Source organism: Anomalospiza imberbis, chromosome 3, assembly GCF_031753505.1.
Source record: "Anomalospiza imberbis isolate Cuckoo-Finch-1a 21T00152 chromosome 3, ASM3175350v1, whole genome shotgun sequence".
Taxonomy (NCBI): Eukaryota; Metazoa; Chordata; class Aves; order Passeriformes; family Viduidae; genus Anomalospiza; species Anomalospiza imberbis.
In genome coordinates, this window is record NC_089683.1 from 56,030,524 (window position 1) to 56,050,837 (window position 20,314).

General features: G+C 42.1%; 1 protein-coding gene and 1 pseudogene across 1 annotated transcript; both read right to left on the reverse strand.

Moving 5' to 3' along the window:
• Window positions 1-1,835: 1,835 nt before the first annotated feature.
• Window positions 1,836-10,840, reverse strand: LOC137470808 (pantetheinase-like). Its single transcript, XM_068184505.1, has 7 exons — window positions 10,599-10,840; window positions 10,364-10,494; window positions 8,426-8,618; window positions 6,666-6,957; window positions 5,184-5,557; window positions 2,755-2,925; window positions 1,836-2,389 (listed from the first exon to the last, which is right to left on the reverse strand). The coding sequence occupies exons 1-7, from the start codon at window positions 10,809-10,811 to the stop codon at window positions 2,270-2,272; spliced, it is 1,494 nt and encodes a 497-aa protein (XP_068040606.1). The 5' UTR covers window positions 10,812-10,840; the 3' UTR covers window positions 1,836-2,269.
• A 2,688-nt stretch (window positions 10,841-13,528) lies between these two features.
• Window positions 13,529-19,463, reverse strand: LOC137470810 (pantetheinase-like; annotated as a pseudogene).
• Window positions 19,464-20,314: the final 851 nt, after the last annotated feature.

The following is a 20,314-nucleotide window of genomic DNA, read 5'->3' on the forward strand; positions in this document are numbered from 1 at the left end:
GCCTGCTTTCAGCTACAGCAGACTGTCACTCTAGAGCTGGTTCAGAAAATACAGACCAGCAGATGAGTGCAGATACCACAGAGTTCTCTCACAGAGTAGTGCTGACTGAGGGTTTCAATCATTAGGAACTTTGATTTCTTCTAGTTATGTTCATCCCTAAGTACTTCTCTACACACATTACTAGATCCAGCATGCTCATTCAGTGGCCTTAAATACGAGCCTTTTAAAGGCTACAGTAGAGATCTCGGTGATACTTGAACTAATGTAGCTTTGAAGCCTTCCTCCCTCTCCGCCTCACTTTTTACCAAATGAAATATAGGCTGAGTCACATTAAGCACAGTCAGACATCAGTGTGAAAGAGGAAGCAACAAATGCTCCTTCGTTTAGCAATAGTGAGCACATCAGCTAGAAAGGTGACTGCCCTGCCAGGGCTGAGCAGAAATATTTACAAGTGCAGTGCTAGGGGAATGCCTCGCAGAATTCAAGTCCCACTGCCGGAACAAGGTGCAGGGCAGTTCTCCCTGTTTGCCTCTGTACCAGCAGGCACCGCTCCCTATTTCCTGCGGAGCTGGGAGCTCGCCCGCCCAGGAGCAAGGAACTGACACCAGGTAAACAAACAAATCCACCGAATAAAGTGAAGAAAACTGCAGTGATCTGGGCTCTCCGTGGCTGCGGACGATGTAAGGGGAAACTTATCCAGAGGTCTGCCTACTTTCCACACTTCTCTCCTCCCAATCCAACTCTTCCCACCCCGGTACTGCATCCGCCCCCATCGTAGCTGCCGCCTGATGGTGGGGGCTACCTGAAGATTTACTTTGGGAAGCAGGATGCAATTCGGTGCTAATTTTTCTTAAATCAGCTTAGCTGTAGAGGGAGTCTGTCGTCAGACTGTGCTCCGGCTTCTTTCTTTTCTCGTGCTTAGCGAGTGGAGAGCTGAGGAAGACTACTGCGCATTCCAAGGGTTAACCTTGCCGGGAGAAGGCTGTGTGAAAGGTCGCTCGGGCAGCCACGCAATCACTGCCGAGCACTGAGTACATGTGAGCGGGAGTCAGGAAGTCGGAAGGCGCTCACTTCTTGCAACAGCACATCGTTATGTTACTTGTGCCGTAACAGGACAGCTTTTACTAGGGCGTAGGTAGAAATTTAAAGATACAGTGCATTTCCTCTCCGAACAGTAGAATGTTTCCCATTTCTTCTACTATGTGATTTGTAGAGGGCTTCAGTTTGATACTTTCACGGACTACAATCTTATTTTTAAGACATTTCCTTGTCAAAAACACCAATGTGTTTTGCCTCCTGTGAGTCTGTATTTTTTTAATGATGTTGGTCAGATTAAGTGTAAACAATGTTTGTACTTCAAAACAAACCTGCAGAACAAACAACAGAATTAGACACACATAGAACTCTTGGTTGGGAAACACAAAGTAATCCAGTCCACTTGCCTGAGAAGTACAGTCCGCAGGGCCCACTTTCTCACATGTGCCAGCGTGTCCCACCTGCTCCAGCTGTTCACTCCCCTTACCCAACACCTGCTGACACAGTCCCGGCTCTCCCTTGCCCTGGTAGCAGCAACCGTTCCATGGAAACACAGACATGCTCCTGAGAAATTGCTTGTACTGAGCATTTGTGACACAAAGAGTTATCAACAATTCTGTGCTAGGGAGATTTTCCACATCCTAAAAATGTGGCCAGAAAGATTAAAGCAGACTCCTCTCCCATGAAGTACATATCATGGTATGATAACACATTGCTGTGTGTAGAGCTGAATTACTTGTTTTTGAAGGAACACATTTTCAAGACTTGTGTTCCTTTTCAAAGGAAATTAGAATTTGCAAAGGTTCTGGTAATCTCTTGTTTCCAAAAGCACCTGTTCAGGAATGGGGTGGGAACGGTGTTGTGAAAATGGCTGCTAATACACCAACAAACATTTCAAATAATTAAAAACTGTTTTCTACTGGGGCACAACCCTACTGAATTGTACACCACTAAAGTCAGAGGAATTTATTTTCTATTGTTCCCAGTGTTAAGGCCAAGCCTATGCCAACCAAAGCTATCATATAAAAACACATCCACAACAGTCCAGCAGCATACTGATGTTTGCTGCAAAATCAAGTCAATAATCAAAGTGCAGTAACTATGCCGTTAGGTAAGGCAACTTGAAAAACAGAATGCCATTTTAATTATGAAGATTAGTACTAATTACCATTATTTGTGATTAATTAGTGTTACAGAAACAAGCAGATGGAAGCTTGAAGGATCTACATTGAAATCATGCTGAAGCTTGATCTGTGCGTGGAGGGTCCTTTTCATACCACCTCCCATAGAGTGTTACCGTCAAAACTGGCTTTGATGTAGTATTCCGATTTATCAGACGTCCATCAGCTAGCACCTGGTTATGAAAAAGAAAGATAAGCAGGAGCAGCATCAAAGCAGTGCTATTTTATGGTAAACTCAAAATCATATACTGAGTAATGCTGATCTAGTTGAGAGAGCTCCAATCTCAACTGGAGCTAGCAGGAAGTCTGAGAAAAACTACATTTCTGTCTTGAGGGAGATCTTGTTCTAGAGGTTTTGGGGGAACAGGGCAGAAGAGGCCTGGCAAGGTGGACTTACTGTATGAATACAACCAGGAAAAACAGGCAGAAATAAAGCTGCCTTGAACTTAAGGCAGAGGACTGAGGACTCTGGTAACAACTAAGTTGCTCTTGCTTTTTGACCACTGATGTCTGACAAAACACCAGGGTGTCCCGTTACCTCAAACTCCCCAGGGGCCAGCTGCACCCCGCTGTACAACACTTCTGGGAAGACATAGCTGGTGCCAAACGTGCCGCTGAGGGAGAACATCTCAAACTTGGTCTGAGCCATCTCCTCGGGCTGCCCACATGTGCTCAGGTTTGTGCTGGGGCACTTGAGCAGGCTGCAGATCTGTGGGGAGGAGGAGACAATGTATTTAGCAAGATGTTAACACTGGCAGGGAAGCCTTGTGTCATCAAAGCTAATCTGTGTCAGAGAAGGTCAGAGTCACAGGATCTTTTCATAATTCTTGGGCGACTCCATTTCAGTTGTTGCTTATTTTTTTATCCCTTGATCTGATTGGGTGTATTCCAGACCTGCATTGCCTTAGTCTTATAATTTTGTAAATAAATTGTGTTTTATGTAAGTGCAGCCAAAGCTCCTTATTTCATATCTGAAGCTTGTTCCTGTCCTTTCCACTAATTCTTTCAATTGCCAGTTGTCTAATTTGAAGGTTTCTTGCCCACATGTCTTAGAAGATGTGTTTGTGCATGGAAATTTTAGGCAAAGGAAACAAAGTCTGCCAAATAGGTACATTGTACAAGTGTACATCCAGGTCCTCTAACTGCTAATTGTATATGTTGCTAATGGTACTTCATTAGATGGCCTGGTAGTCCATAGGAATTCTGAATTTGCTGTTCCCTGTCCAAATCCTAGTTAATATACGCCAAGGAGATGATGTTAGCATATTTTGTTACAGTTTTGTCTTAGTATTGCAGCACATAAAGTAGTAATCACAATGTTGTTTCCGTTTTGTCATGAGAGTTAATTATCCAGCTGATAAATGTTTATGGTCTTCATAAGGAAATAAGAAATAGAGCTAGCACTCCTCTCATTCAGGAATGATTTGAAGCATGTTGTCTGGTTTTGCTGATAGGTGATGGAGTTTTTCTACATGTCTGGTATTGGGGGATAGAAACATGTTTACAAAAAAAAAAGGATTATTCATCAGCAAATATGGTTTTGTGTTGAAATGCAAATAAGCAGAGAAATAAGGAATATGTTCTGAGAAAATGAAAAAATATTGAGGGGAGAAAGGAAGAGTAGAAATTCCTATATTCTCTAGAACTTTTAATACTGGCAGAGACTATGTGGCAACTTCCAAAACCACTGAAATAAATTTTACAACCAAGCTCACCAAGAACTGCATTTATTCAAGCTATCTTCCTAGTATTGGATGAGCTGTTTGCTGGGTAACACCACCCCTCATATCCCGAGGTCTGTACTAGCTGGTACAAAATGCTGATGCTGACAGACAGAAATAATTAAAAAAGTATAATCTGCTGGCACAGTAACTTAATTATGAAGGCAAAGGGTGTTTTCAAATCTGGCTTTAAGAAAATTCAACTAGTATGTAACTCACTCTCCAAATATTTGATTAAGAGAGAGGAAGAGAGAATATTTCCACTAAAAGTCATAAGCCATTTAAATAAGCTTCATTGCTATTATTTGGATAATGACAAAAAAAATTAACATCTCTGTGACCCTAGGTTATCAGAGCATCTCATAAAGATAGCAATGATCAACTGATTTTTAACAGCAACTCTTTGATGAAAATACAGTGAGACCACATCTGGAGTACTGTGCCCAGGCTCCTCAGCACAAGTAAGAAAAGGAGCTACTGGAGAGTGCCCAGCTGAGGCCACAAAGATGATGAAGAGTCTGGAGCATCTCTCTTATGAGGAGAGACTGCGGGAGCAGGGCCTGTTAAGTCTAGAGATGACTGAGAGGGGTCTCATCAATACATACAAATATCTCAAAGGTGTGTGCCAAGAAGATGGTACCAAGTTCTTTTCAGTGGTGGTGCCCAGTGACAGGATGAGGAGCAATGGTGATAAAAACACAAGAAGTTTCACCTCAACACGAGGAAGAACTTTTTTACATTTAGGGTGGCAGAGCATCGGAACAGGCTGCCCAGAGGGAGGTCTTGGGTTCTCCCTCTCTGGAGACACTCAAAAGCCAACCAGATGTGTTTCTTTGTAATCTGCTCTAGGTGATCTTGCCTTGGCAGGGCGATTGGACTATATGATCTTCAGATGTCCCTTTCAATCCTAACTATTCTGTGATTCTGTGATACAGAGGAGATTCAGAACACTTACTGCAGATATTCACAGAAGAGAACCTAAATTTAGCCAATATTGCACACCCCTTAAAACAGTGAGTGCACTCTGGACATTTAAAAGAGGTTTAGAGATCTCTCTACTGCATTTGTTGGATTTGAAGGCAAATAGGCTTGGAAGTTTTAGCAACTTCTTTCTATTGCTAACAAAAGGTGCACTAGGACTCCGGCATAGAAGAGAGACATTGTCTTCTCTTTTTCCACCACAGAGATGAAGGTTTGTCCCTGTAAATAAGCTTCCTAAAGTAAATAACTCCCTCCAAAGAATTACCTGCAGATAGTACTGTCCTTCAATAACATGAAGGCCATCAAAAGCACCCAGCACATAAACTTCATCATCTCTTTTCTCTTCCATCTTGTAGCTCAAGTGACAGCAGAGGTTTTTTTGGCAGACAGTGAGATTCCCCCCAGGCTTAGTGAGCTCTGTGAAAGTAAAGAGGTCTTCAAAGATGATTCCTGTGAATTCATGGTCATTCTGTGAGAATCTTTCAACACTCAAAGCATATGAGTTCCAGCTGACAGCAGGCGGGGAGGCAGGAGAAAGACGAGGGTGTGCATCTAGTTCAGCAATGAGGAGGTGACCATCTTCAGTTTTCATGTTGTAGGAGTATGTTCTGGCTCCAGCTGGTGCATAAATGCCACTCCCTGTGGAGAGCACAATAGTCAGTCCAAGAAGAATTTAAAAAATCATGTTATCCTTCTAATTGTCTCTGCTGATAGCTTATCCACTATTCTACACTGATTACCGTTATTTTAGTCTCATCAAAGGTGACCATTAGATACTCAGTACATAGAGCTCATGCTTTGGTAAAGAATAGCATTTTTTCCCTTAAATAAGGTCTGCTCAGTGTAGCCAGAGGCAGACGATGTTTGTTTCTTTATGTTATGTTATGATTACATTTATGGCCTCCTCAGTTCTCTTTTCTCCTGTATGCAATAGAGCTGATAATTCCTTTTTTCTTGGCTGATTTATGCGAAAGGACCAGCTACTGCTTGAGACAATCCAAAACAGGCAAGTATCACAGGCCTATCCATGAACAGAAGGAGACAGTAATTGTCCAGCCCCCTTTACACTGGCTGAGAATTCCTCCCCTCATGGGTGATTCACATCTGACCAGCACCAAGCAACAGATGGAAATCAAAGGTCTGTCATACCCATCACTGCAGAAGCCTGTCAGGCATTTCAAATGAAAAGTGAAGATACTGGTGTAACTGAAATATATTATTCCATAAGCTGAGGTCTAAAAAAAATCAATGCTACATTCTAAAATGAAGATGTGGACTTCTTAGCAGTGTTACTACAACAGGCCTGAACATGTGTTTTAATGGTTTTCTGTAACAGTGTTAAATACAGCTATAAATATCTAACTTGGCAGAATAAATGGAGCCACATATATGCTTTATGAGTATATTTGCAGTTTGGCATTCAATCGTAGACTTAGAAGTGCAGAGGGAAAGAGCCTTAAAAACCACAAAAATTTCTGTTCAGGTATAAGGGCAGTGACCTACTACTTATTTAGAGCCATTAAAGGAAAAGACAGTCCTAAGAAACGAGGGAAAATAAAACACTACAAGTTTTGTTATGCCTTTATGAAACCAATAGGAACAGGATCCATCAGCTTTGAAATTTGGTGACTAGACTCTTCACCTTCCAAAGAAATACATTATATTCCTCTGCAAAATCACTTTGTAGAACAGGGAATAAGATATTTGTGGTTATAAAGATTCTTGCACAGAGTGAAAATTAAGTTACCTGTCATTTCTATGCTAGTGTTGTGAGTATTGGCAGCTAAGACATTGACACGCATGCCCATAGCCCAGGCAGAGTGAAACTCAATTGCAGTCAGAAAGGGCAGGACATTCATCCAAGCTGTTGGGAAGAGCACGGTGTCCACCTGCATCTTGCTCACCAGGACCACGGCAGGCTCATAGAAAAGGATGTCAAAGCAAGTGAAAATGCCAAACTTTCCAAAAGGAGTCTCAAAGGTGACAGCTTCTGGCTCTTTTGGATAATTAAACTGATCTTCTCCTAGAAAGAGATTATACTGTAGGGGAAGGAAAATAGAGAAACCAGTTAGAGGCACTTACTGACAACGTGTCTTGGAGTTATTCCCTAAAACTGATCAGAATGACTAAAGAAAATGTTTGACTTGTGTTGGAAACCCTCACAGGTAGGAAATCTGACTAACGTTATATTTTCATTGTATCCAAAATATGGAACACATATTACATATTGCCCTGGCATCTAGCTAGGAAAGCAGCCAGCTGCCTTCAGGTCTGTTGGTGTCATCTGCATAAGAATAATCTCTCCACTCCCTCCACCTAGTTAATATTTCTGGCGACCCAAATGCAACCAGAAGAGAAATAGTAATGTAACAGAAGTGTGGGGGATCTGGTGCCAAGAGACAAAATCGGTGACTTTGGTGTGGAGGTGCCCAGCAGCACTGAAAGTACAGAGAACCAGCAGGAAGCACAGGACAGTATTTGGGATACTGCAGAGTAGAAAACAAAGGCTGTGCTGATGGAGGAAAGGCAGATGATCTCAGCCAACAGAAAAACTGAAGTTTGTGACGTTTCAGCTTTCCAACATTTTCCTTCTACCTTCACATACATATTTATTAAGAGTCCTTTATAAAAGTCCAGGTGGTCTGAAAGTAAATATGGACACCACACCAGAAAAGAAGTTCAAGTTTACTTAACTTGTAATTCAGCACGTGGGCCATAGCAGGCTGGGGAACAGATTTGTATTATCAGTGTTTCACTCACCCAGTTTGCTCACAAATAGATACTTTGGCATTGTCTCTAAACAACCAGATGAAATACTGGGCCCAAAATGCATTAAATAAACTGACTTCACTCTACCCACATTGGCATGATATCTGGCACACGATTCATAGACAGCTTTGATGGAACTTGAAGGTAGGCACATAATACAGAAAGAGGAACTTCCATTTGATGCAAATGTTTCAATATCCTTATCTCTTTTTACACCCATCTTAGGTCCATCATTTTGTCCAAATAATTCCCATTGTACAAAAATTGTGCCAAAACAGCATCAGAATAAAAGGTTCTGCCTCTCTAAAATCAGACTGCTCATCTACCATGAAATAGACAAGAACATTGAAATCCAGGAACATGGAGTGGTAGTCTGGTGAAAAGCTGGCACTGAAAACTGAAGCTGCTCAAGAAGCAGAATTTGCAGTAGTAACGAGCTAATGAACTGAGGAAGTCAACCAAAACCATATGCCACTAAATTGCACCAGAACAATCATTTTTCATTCCAGTCTGTTTTGAGAAACATGACAGCAAATGCAAATTTGGCATTGATGCTTCATAGCAAGAGAGATATTCTTTTAATTATAAATTTTTAAAGAAAATTTAAATTATAAAGAAAATTATAAAGAAAAACAAATCTCTGCCAGTGGTCAATGACTGGCATCTAATTCTCTTCCCAAACTGAGACATATTCGAAGTAGTGGAAAATTAATTTCTGTCTCTCTGAGACCACTTTACCTTATGGTACCGAGCCACCAGTTTGCCCTGTGCGTCAAAGACGACATCAGTATTGTACTGGTAGCGACCGTCCCTGGGGCAGTTGGGATCGCTGGAGGCACACGGCTTCTTGTCCCCGATATTTGCAACCACATAGATGGAGTTATTTCTGGCCATGCAGCTGAGTCGTTCCTGCACTGGTGCTGGACCAAATCTATTGCATTTTAGGGAAGGACAAAAACAAAGTAAACAAAACCTGTGCTGTCAGTGGTGTCCATTTCCAGAGTACTTGACGTCACACCAGCAGCATCTACAACCCTGCAGCCATGGCACAGTAGGCAGATACACAGAGTTGCTGCAGTGCTTCCTCAGATTGCTGCTTGCACCTTGGGGTAGGCCCTGGAGACCTCCCATTGGCTTCTTCAGGGACATGCCTGCCAGTCCCCTTCAGCACCTGGAACATGCTGTGCAGTAAACAGGTAATCCTCAGGCTGGGAAAGGGCAGGAGAGCAATCTTTGGGCAGAGGAAGACACTAGCTTGGTGTCACATAAGCAAAATATTTTAGCATCAGGCATACTGGCACCTGAGGACTGCAGCTCTGGGCCATTAGTACACTAATCAGGGTTGAGCTGTGGGATAATGCAGATGACATGGTTAAGGCAATTCAGCAATTCATTTCCTCCCATAGACAGGAGAACGCAGACCTGTAACCATGGCATGAAGAGCAGTGGGTTATTAATTTTGAGATATGACAGGGTCCATGTGCCAGAAACCGGCAGCACCTCTGAAGCATCCATACCAGCCCATACAGAGAGCAGCCATTCTTTCCCCTTTGTAATGTGGAAATACCTACGGCTGTGCAAGGTGTGCATGGTCCAAAAAGGACGACCTCCATGCAAGATACACACACACAGCACCAGGAATAAGGCATGCCAGACACTGATGGCAAGGGTTATATTCCCAAAAGCCGTTAGTGAAACCTCTGATTTGGAACAGTGAGGAGGCACTCGGATCACCTCTGCTAAACCTGTGTGGTGCACTAGAAAAAAGACCTGCTTAGACACACTGCCACCCCCCCTACTCTACCTTCAATGAAAGACTGTATACTTTAGCTACTTTACATCTTAGCAAAAAGTTGCACATCTTGTGCAACTGTGACTCTTCTTCTTGGAAGCACTGAGTTATTATATCCTCACAGATACAATAACCTGCTCCTCATCAAGCAGGTGCAGAAAGCTGTGGTGAAAAGGGCAGACCACAGCTGTAATTCCATAGCTGAACACGTATTGCAAGCTATAGGAGTCTAAAGTCCAGTGCTCAGCTACTGCTTAGTTGGTCACTGCTGGAATATGCTGCTTGAATGACAGATCATGTTCTACAGCACAGAGACTCTAGCAATTCAGATTTTATCTTACCTGAATTGTGGAAAATCAAGATTAAAAGTTCCTGGGTTTTTATAATTTAGAAGTTTGGACTTTATTTACTGACTTCATCACCTTTTGTTCAGAGATTACTTCATGTATACAAAAATGGTTTGTGTGCTTTTGTTTCAACATGTCATTTGCAACAGACAAACAAACCAAAAAAATCAAAGAAATACTGCTGTTAATAATTTAGAGTCAGTTCTATTCAAAATAGTGTGGAAAAATTGAAAGCAGAATGAGAAGTAGGATATTCTGGCATCAAAAAAAGACATCTGCTTAACTTTTAGTAACCCAAATTCTGTATGTTGCTTGAATTTCACCTTGAAGTGCTTAATTAAAAAAAAAAAAATCATGTTTCCCTCATCAATTAGTCATGGACATGCTATATATTTAATCATTTAACTACCTTCATACTCAATTTTAATTGAAACCTTTATCAGAGTTGTTAGCACTTCTTAGTAATTTAATGTGAGTTGCTCAAGACTCCATGAGATAACAGGTTGAAACCACCTAAACCACTGCAGAAGGAATCACCTTGAGGGGTCAGTGCAGGGAATCCAATTCACCACCGGATCAGGGATATCCTCCAGGTAGGGGTAGATGGATTCTCTTGTGAATCGCCAGCCATAGATGCCGTCTTCAGGAGTCACAATGATGTGGGCACCCTGTCACAACAGGCTCCATTTAAAGGTCACCCATCAACAGACAACCAGGAGGGTCAGCAGGAGCAGAAAACACTGATGGACAACCCTCATGGTAGCCCTCGTACCTGCTGGGCAGCTTCCTTGATGGCCCCTTCCAAGACATCCATATTTCTGTTCATCAGGGCCAAGGCATCGCTGGGAGAAACGGGCTCCTTGGTGGGATGTGGCAGGATGACGGCGTGCTCGTAGACGGCTGCCATGAAGGTGTCGGAGGCAAGGGCCTGAAGGGCCGCGAGTGCAAAGACCACAGCGATCAGGACAGCCTGGGAAGGGAGCATGGCTGCAGCCTCCCAGCTCCTAGAGTGCTCTGAACAAACAGTGCAAAAGGAAAATGCAGATAAAAGAGAAGGGGGACAAAGTTTACTTTGAAAGAGGGAGGAGTGAACTACAGGTCTGTTAAAGCTTTACCTTGGAACCAAGTGTGAGATATAAGAAAGTATTGCAGTACACATTAAGGATGCCATCACTGAACAAACCCAAAATGCTGGGCAATGCCAAGACTAATGGGGCCAGTAAAAAATAAGTCATTAAAAACAAAACTAGAAAGAACAGTCCAATTCTTGTTGTTATACTCTTACTTATCACTGATTAGAGGAAGACTTTTTCTATCTGTGTGGACTCAGCTGACACCCAGCTGGATATTGTCACCCATGGAGCTAGACTTCTCTGAATTTTGAGTGGCAAAACTCAGGGTAATAAAAACTTCTTTATTCTAGTATCTTTGCATTCCTCAATTCCTGTGCTACGTGTCGGTATGTGCAGCTTGCATCTGAGTTTCTCTAGACCAAAGAAATTGCATTAGCATCTCACCATACTTAGATGTCATGTACCCAACAAGCCAGCAATGGAACTGTCCCTTGACTTTATCCCAGTGTCTCTCCCAGTCACTTCTGTTCAGCTGAGCATCACTTTCCAACAGCCTTCCACCAGAAAATATGAATCCGGATAGAATTTTTCCTCTACAATAAGGTATGCAAGTACCTCATTGCCTGGCTCTCGCTAGCCTGAAGGAAAAGAGCAGGCTAGTTCACCAGGTGCAGTAGCATGCCTGCTCCCCTGCACACTTCTTTCTCCACAGGAAGCTGCTGTGCATTGAGAGGCCTTCATTTTAATCTCCAATACTTTTCAAATCCATCTGTGGCTATGACATTTTCCATTTTTTGACCTTCTAGTATTTGCAGTAGTCTCCTTTGAAAAAGGCTATGTGAGCAGTGGGAACAGGTTGTCTGCTTTCAGCTACAGCAGACTGTCACTCTAGAGCTGGTTCAGAAAATACAGACCAGCAGATGAGTGCAGATACCACAGAGTTCTCTCACAGAGTAGTGCTGACTGAGGGTTTCAATCATTAGGAACTTTGATTTCTTCTAGTTATGTTCATCCCTAAGTACTTCTCTACACACATTACTAGATCCAGCATGCTCATTCAGTGGCCTTACATACGAGCCTTTTAAAGGCTACAGTAGAGATCTCGGTGATACTTGAACTAATGTAGCTTTGAAGCCTTCCTCCCTCTCTGCCTCACTTTTTACCAAATGAAATATAGGCTGAGTCACATTAAGCACAGTCAGACATCAGTGTGAAAGAGGAAGCAACAAATGCTCCTGTGTTTAGCAATAGTGAGCACATCAGCTAGAAAGGTGACTGCCCTGCCAGGGCTGAGCAGAAATATTTACAAGTGCAGTGCTAGGGGAATGCCTCGCAGAATTCAAGTCCCACTGCCGGAACAAGGTGCAGGGCAGTTCTCCCTGTTTGCCTCTGTACCAGCAGGCACCGCTCCCTATTTCCTGCGGAGCTGGGAGCTCGCCCGCCCAGGAGCAAGGAACTGACACCAGGTAAACAAACAAATCCACCGAATAAAGTGAAGAAAACTGCAGTGATCTGGGCTCTCCGTGGCTGCGGACGATGTAAGGGGAAACTTATCCAGAGGTCTGCCTACTTTCCACACTTCTCTCCTCCCAATCCAACTCTTCCCACCCCGGTACTGCATCCGCCCCCATCGTAGCTGCCGCCTGATGGTGGGGGCTACCTGAAGATTTACTTTGGGAAGCAGGATGCAATTCGGTGCTAATTTTTCTTAAATCAGCTTAGCTGTAGAGGGAGTCTGTCGTCAGACTGTGCTCCGGCTTCTTTCTTTTCTTGTGCTTAGCGAGTGGAGAGCTGAGGAAGACTACTGCGCATTCCAAGGGTTAACCTTGCCGGGAGAAGGCTGTGTGAAAGGTCGCTCGGGCAGCCACGCAATCACTGCCGAGCACTGAGTACATGTGAGCGGGAGTCAGGAAGTCGGAAGGCGCTCACTTCTTGCAACAGCACATCGTTATGTTACTTGTGCCGTAACAGGACAGCTTTTACTAGGGCGTAGGTAGAAATTTAAAGATACAGTGCATTTCCTCTCCGAACAGTAGAATGTTTCCCATTTCTTCTACTATGTGATTTGTAGAGGGCTTCAGTTTGATACTTTCACGGACTACAATCTTATTTTTAAGACATTTCCTTGTCAAAAACACCAATGTGTTTTGCCTCCTGTGAGTCTGTATTTTTTTAATGATGTTGGTCAGATTAAGTGTAAACAATGTTTGTACTTCAAAACAAACCTGCAGAACAAACAACAGAATTAGACACACATAGAACTCTTGGTTGGGAAACACAAAGTAATCCAGTCCACTTGCCTGAGAAGTACAGTCTGCAGGGCCCACTTTCTCACATGTGCCAGCGTGTCCCACCTGCTCCAGCTGTTCACTCCCCTTACCCAACACCTGCTGGCACAGTCCCGGCTCTCCCTTGCCCTGGTAGCAGCAACCGTTCCATGGAAACACAGACATGCTCCTGAGAAATTGCTTGTACTGAGCATTTGTGACACAAAGAGTTATCAACAATTCTGTGCTAGGGAGATTTTCCACATCCTAAAAATGTGGCCAGAAAGATTAAAGCAGACTCCTCTCCCATGAAGTACATATCATGGTATGAGAACACATTGCTGTGTGTAGAGCTGAATTACTTGTTTTTGAAGGAACACATTTTCAAGACTTGTGTTCCTTTTCAAAGGAAATTAGAATTTTCAAAGGTTCTGGTAATCTCTTGTTTCCAAAAGCACCTGTTCAGGAATGGGGTGGGAACGGTGTTGTGAAAATGGCTGCTAATACACCAACAAACATTTCAAATAATTAAAAACTGTTTTCTACTGGAGCACAACCCTACTGAATTGTACACCACTAAAGTCAGATGAATTTATTTTCTATTATTCCCAGTGTTAAGGCCAAGCCTATGCCAACCAAAGCTATCATATAAAAACACATCCACAAAAGTCCAGCAGCATATTGATGTTTGCTGCAAAATCAAGTCAATAATCAAAGTGCAGTAACTATGCCGTTAGGTAAGGCAACTTGAAAAACAGAATGCCATTTTAATTATGAAGATTAGTACTAATTACCATTATTTGTGATTAATTAGTGTTACAGAAACAAGCAGATGGAAGCTTGAAGGATCTACATTGAAATCATGCTGAAGCTTGATCTGTGCGTGGAGGGTCCTTTTCATACCACCTCCCATAGAGTGTTACTGTCAAAACTGGCTTTGATGTAGTATTCCGATTTATCAGACGTCCATCAGCTAGCACCTGGTTATGAAAAAGAAAGATAAGCAGGAGCAGCATCAAAGCAGTGCTATTTTATGGTAAACTCAAAATCATATATTGAGTAATGCTGATGTAGTTGAGAGAGCTCCAATCTCAACTGGAGCTAGCAGGAAGTCTGAGAAAAACTACATTTCTGTCTTGAGGGAGATCTTGTTCTAGAGGTTTTGGGGGAACAGGGCAGAAGAGACCTGGCAAGGTGGACTTACTGTATGAATACAACCAGGAAAAACAGGCAGAAATAAAGCTGCCTTGAACTTAAGGCAGAGGACTGAGGACTCTGGTAACAATTAAGTTGGTCTTGCTTTTTGACCACTGATGTCTGACAAAACACCAGGGTGTCCCGTTACCTCAAACTCCCCAGGGGCCAGCTGCACCCCGCTGTACAACACTTCTGGGAAGACATAGCTGGTGCCAAACGTGCCGCTGAGGGAGAACATCTCAAACTTGGTCTGAGCCATCTCCACGGGCTGCCCACATGTGCTACAAGGAAAGAGTGCAGATCTGTGGGGAGGAGGAGACAGAAAGGCAAAACATTGCTAAGCTTTCGTAACTATGAGCTGGATTTGATAGCAAGAAAAGCTGTCATGATGAAAAAGCTATCTAATACATCTATGCATTTATTTATTATGTAGTCTTCATACTTCTCTATATATTTCCATGTATAAAGAAATAATTTGCAGCACACTAAAAATAGTGTGGCAGCAAAATTTTGAAGAATCAATACACTGACAAGCCAAGTGAATGCAAATGGTATATCCACATTTATTTTCCTTATTTTGTTAGATAACCAGATGGTAGATAATTCAATCAGCACAATGGTACAAATCACTGAGCAGAAAACAGCTCTCTTGTGACAAGAGCATCCCTATGAAGACAGGGAGACACAAACATTTTCCTGTCCTTTTCATACATACATAAAGAAACCTTCTTAGAATCATAAAATCCTTTAGGTTAGAAAAGACCTTTAAGACCATCAAGTCCAAGCATTACCCAGCACTGCTAAACCAACCACTAAACCATGTCCCTAAGCACCACATCTACACATCTTCAAGGGTGGCAACTGAACCACTTACCTGGGCAGCCTGTTCCAATGCTTGACAATCCTTTCAGTGAAGATATTTTTCCTAGGAACCAATCTAAACCTCCCCTGGCACAACCTGAAGCCACTTCCTCATGTCCTGTCACTTGGGAAAAGTGATCAACCCGACCTCCACCTCACCACCATCTCCTTTCAGGTAGTTGTAGGGAGCAATAAGGTCTCCTCTCAGCAATAAATCCTGACAAACCTATAACCTGCAAAACCTTAAGAGCAACTTCTGCAGATGTGTTGCAGATGTACAATTGGCACAGAGAAGCATACATACTTATCTTCTCCTGTCCTAGCCAAAACTGCTGGATGACCTCACCTTCAAGGGTGTTACAGCATAGGGTCAACACAAGGTCTACACTTACATAATTTATAACACTGAAAAGCAGATTAAAACCCCTAATGAAGTCAAAACATATAATGAAGAAAATAAGTGTTTGGGGGGGTGGGGGGGCGACAAAAATGCCTTGTCTTAAATACCTCCAATTAAAAAAAAAAAAAAAAAGCAGACTGCAAAGAGAGTATTGCAGCCTTCTCACAGTTCAAATAAGAGCAGAAAACTCTTACCTGCAAATAATACTGTCCTTCAACAACATGTGGTCCATCAAAAGCACCCAGGACATAAATTTCATCTTGCTGCTTCTCTACCATCTTGGAAGAGATGGCAACAGAGGTCCTGCTGGCAAATGGCTTGATTTCCCTCAGATTCAGTGAGTTCCATGAAGGAGAAGAGATCGTGGTAAATGACCCCACTGAAAGAGTGTTTGTTTGATGGAAGCTGTTTGATCTGGCTGGCATACAATGTCCAGTTAACAGCAGCAGGATAGTCAGGAGAGAGATGTGGATGTGAACTCAGTTCTGTCACCAAAAGGTGACCATTATCCATTTCAGTATTGTAGTCATATGCTCTTGGACCATCTGGGGCATAAATACCACTCCGTGCAAACACATAACATCAGAAATTTTCTAATCTGAAAGCAAATATATGGGACAGGTAAGCAGTAGTCACTAATTATATATGTGCAAAATTTAATTTTAATGTTTACCAGACTGTTTTGAAACTAAATTGAGTCTTCACAGACTACAATCTTAACCTAATGTTTTTTTGCCATCAATGGAAAGTAGATCAAACTCTGGCATTTCATGTATTGTAAGTGACAATATTAGTGTCCTGACTAAATATGATTTAAATGGCTGAAGTTTTGCATTCTTCTCTAACTGCATTAGAAATCAGTAATTCTGATTAAAATGGGTGGTAACACTGTCCAATCAAAAAGTTCTGTGAGGAAAAGATATTACTGAAATTCACATCTTTATGCAAGTGATTTACATAAATAGACATCTTTAAAGCCCAGAGCAAAACCTATCCATAAAGAATGAGTAGTATGACATAGGGTCATCAACTGAGAACTAAAGGAACGGCTCACATCTCCTTTTATTTGGATGGCAAAGTTTAGAGATACATTTTAGCAGAATGTTCCTCTCAATTCTGCAAACACATGCACACAAAATTTGTGTTTGACTTCTAGCTCAGGAAAAATATACAATGAAAACAAAGCCTACAAAGAAAATGTGACACACAAGGTCTCCAGCCCGTAAGTACTATTTGCAGAGCTCACAAGAACATTTCTAAGAGTCAGGGTTCCATCTAGTGGACAAAATGAAGTTTGGGTCTTTACATGGCCAAAATACCAATAAAACACCAGGGCCAGAAGATGAAGAATAGCACTCAAAAACTTCCAGGATTGATTATTTAATAAAGACTAGAGGTGTTGTAGTCAACTTAAGAATTTCCAAGTTCTTACATGGCACATTTTTATTTCCTTTGTATCAAGAACTTTACAAGTTCTTATGTCCTATTCCTGTTGACATGAGTATGCATGCTTAATGAGAACGAGGGTCAATTAGAGCACTGTCACATTACCTGTCATATCTAAAGTGGAGTTGTGTGTATTTGCTGAAAGAAAATTGACCCCCATTCCCAAGGCCCATGCTGAGTAGAACTGGACAGCTGACAACAGTAGAAGGGTGTTCACCCAAGCAGTTAGGAACAGAAGGGTGTTAATCTGAAATCTGCTAGCCATGACCGCAGCTGGGTCATGGTAGAGTATGTCTGTGCAAGGGAAAATGCCAAAGTAGCCAAAGTATTGAAAGTCACGAATCCTGGATCCTGGGTTAATTAAACTGTTTCTCTGTCACAAAAAGGTTGTACTGTTCATGGAAAAGAAATAAAAGAATGGAGAAAATAAAATATTAGACAATAAATCAAACCATTCAAGTTAAATGAACATTGAACCGGTCACATAAATACAAGTAATGGACAATATGTTTTGTGAATGAACTACATGTTAATTTCAAATAGGAGAACTCATACCACTGCAAAAGAAGTCAACCACAAATATCTGTTGCTTGTGATTTATATCAGTAAAAGGGATTTGTGTTTAGTTAGGAAGAATTTATTTAGGATGTTAATGTTTAAATATCTTATGTGTCACTTCCTATTGAGATTCAGTAAATATAGAGGGTTTATTGAGTTTTACTTATCATTTAGTTACTTGCTTTTAAATTCAGAATAGTAGCAGTGGTTTCCATCTGCCCTCTGACAATTGGTCTATTGGTCTGACTCTATGCAGAAATACATTTAAGCCCAGGAAGCAGCTTCTGTTTCACATCTTTAATCTCCTGAGAATCATGCACTTCTTGAACATTGTAAAATTCTCTCCCCTTGTGATAACGAGCCACTAGTTTCCTTTCTCAGTGAAAGACTACGTTGGTATTGTACTGATAGTGGCCATCACTCTGGAACCTCGGGTCGCTGGAATTACAGTTTCCTGTCTCCCATATTTGCAACCACATAGATGGAGTTATTCCTTGCCAGACAGCTCAGTCTTTCAAGCACGGATGTGGAAAAAAACCTAATCAGAAGGGAAAAAAAAAAAAAACAAAAAAAAAAAAAAAAAAAAAAAAAAAACCATCAAAACCATTTAATAAAAAAATTTCCAATGTTAAGACTACAGATAATCAGATTGATAGATCTAAGTTAGTCATATCTACAAGGAGATTGCTGTTTTCTGTAACTTTACAGAAGACAGCAGATTTGTGATTCAGAGCTTAGCAGCTGAAATGCTAATCACTTCACATTAACTGAAGAATGCAGGGGCTTCCTTGCAGTGGAAGCAAGTCACACCTTCAAGTCTGTTCTGCTGCCAGGGTATGGCACAGCGCTGAAGCTACACCCACACGTGGGCTAATCTTAGCCATTCTGCTCCAATTCTCCATGTGGCTGGTATGCTGAGGTAGCTTAGGATTTGTTTCTTCTGTGATGTATTTTGTTACCTGTCTGCTTATTGCAGCTTCAAAAAATGGTGCAATATATTAAGGGAAATGACAGAATAAAAAGGCTACCATATCATAATTCAAAAATCTAAGATTTATATTGTGCAGTACATTTTTTCAGTAGTAGCTGTTATTTTATTCACAAATACTCCTAATAATTCTGTATATTAAACATTTTCTACAACATGCGTAGAATTCCTTACTGAAACATAAATTCTGTGTATTTGTTTTTTCTATTAAATAATTCTCAACATTCCTGGTATACTAACTAATATAGAAAAAATTACACTGAGAAAAAATGGCAGAGAAAAATTATGATGAAATTTGTCTGAAGCTATTTATGGCAACTACATGATGTCTTAACTTGGCTTCATTTCATAGAACTTGTTTCAAGACATTTAAAACTATCAACAACCGCCCCTAGTTGTCTTTTGCTTCAGACTGCTCCCCCATGTAGAACAGGGATGATACTTTCCAGGACGAACATACGGAATCCAGTCTACCTGTGGGTCTGGGATATCCTCAAGATAAGGCTATATTGTTTCCCTTGTGAAGACCCATCTGCAAATTCCATCTTCAGGAGTCACAACGATATGGTACCAACATACAAACACCATTAAGACAATAAAAGATGGTCAGTGTTTACTCAAACAAATGTCTCTAATGAGTCCATAGTACCTGTCTGGCTGCTTCCTTGATGGCTGCTTCCAAAATTGCAATATTTTTTTCCATCAGCATCACGGCCTCCTCAGGAGAAACTGGCACTTCCGTGTCCTCTGACAAGACGACGTTGTGCTCATAGACAGCTGCAACATCTGTGTCCATGGCACAGGCCCCCAGAGCAGACAGCACCAAAAGCACAGCAGAGGCACACATTTTAGGAAGCCCCATGTCTGGAGCCTGGAAGTCACCCAAGAGGAGGCCGCAGACAGGCAAAGGCAGTAGGCTTTAGAAAGTTTTGCACAGAGCCTGGGAATTCCCTAGGGTGGCTGAAAACTGACACCCTGAGATGCAATCATCCTGCCTGAAAGTCTCACAATATCAAAGGCAAGAGAGCTGCCAGCATTGAGCAATTCTGCCTCACACCGTGGCAGGGAAGTCAGCACTGTGCTGCAGCACCAAAGAAATGCACCACCTGCCAGACCTGTGAGTCAGCCAGGCTGTAGTGACAGAGCTTAAGGCAAGCCTGGCTCCCAGCAGGAAAACAACTTTGGAAAATCTCAGCAGAGACCAGCACTGCCCAAAACTAAGGGTGCAGGCATGGCTGTGGAAGGCAGGCAGGCAGATGATCCCAAGCTCCGTGCTGCCACACGGGCTCCTGCTCAGGGCTGCCCTGGTCCCACCAATTTTAGTCTGGCTATACCTGGCAGAGTCACTGGCCATTACAGCTTCTACAGCTGTGTCAATAGTGGCAGGTTGATATTTAGACCTGCCACTGCATGGCACAGCACTAACCAGGGGAGTGGCTTAGCTTCCCACAGAAGCCATCACTGCTCTGTTAGAGAGGTTGGTTAGGTTTGTCTAGTTTCTACTGGCAGTCTGGTGAAGTTCACACACTGCAGGGCAGCTCAATAATTTCAGTGACATTTGTGCTCTTTTTGGTCTTCTGGCCCACCTAAGTCCTAACAGCACACATCAGGTAAGAGAACATATTGCACAAAATGAGCCAATTAAGTCACATGTCTACAGATCTGTATCTTGCATCCAACTCTAGTCCTTTCAGCTCC

What these genes read in the sequence shown, in the direction of transcription:
- LOC137470808 (XM_068184505.1), bottom strand. Translation starts at nt 10,811, where the DNA reads ATGCTCCCTTCCCAGGCTGTCCTGATCGCTGTGGTCTTTGCACTCGCG. An exon ending in CACTAGCATAGAAATGACAG is followed by an intron (nt 5,558 to 6,665) that starts GTAACTTAATTT and finishes TGCTCTCCACAG; the next exon opens with GGAGTGGCATTTATGCACCA. An exon ending in AAGGACAGTACTATCTGCAG is followed by an intron (nt 2,926 to 5,183) that starts GTAATTCTTTGG and finishes TCCTCCCCACAG; the next exon opens with ATCTGCAGCCTGCTCAAGTG.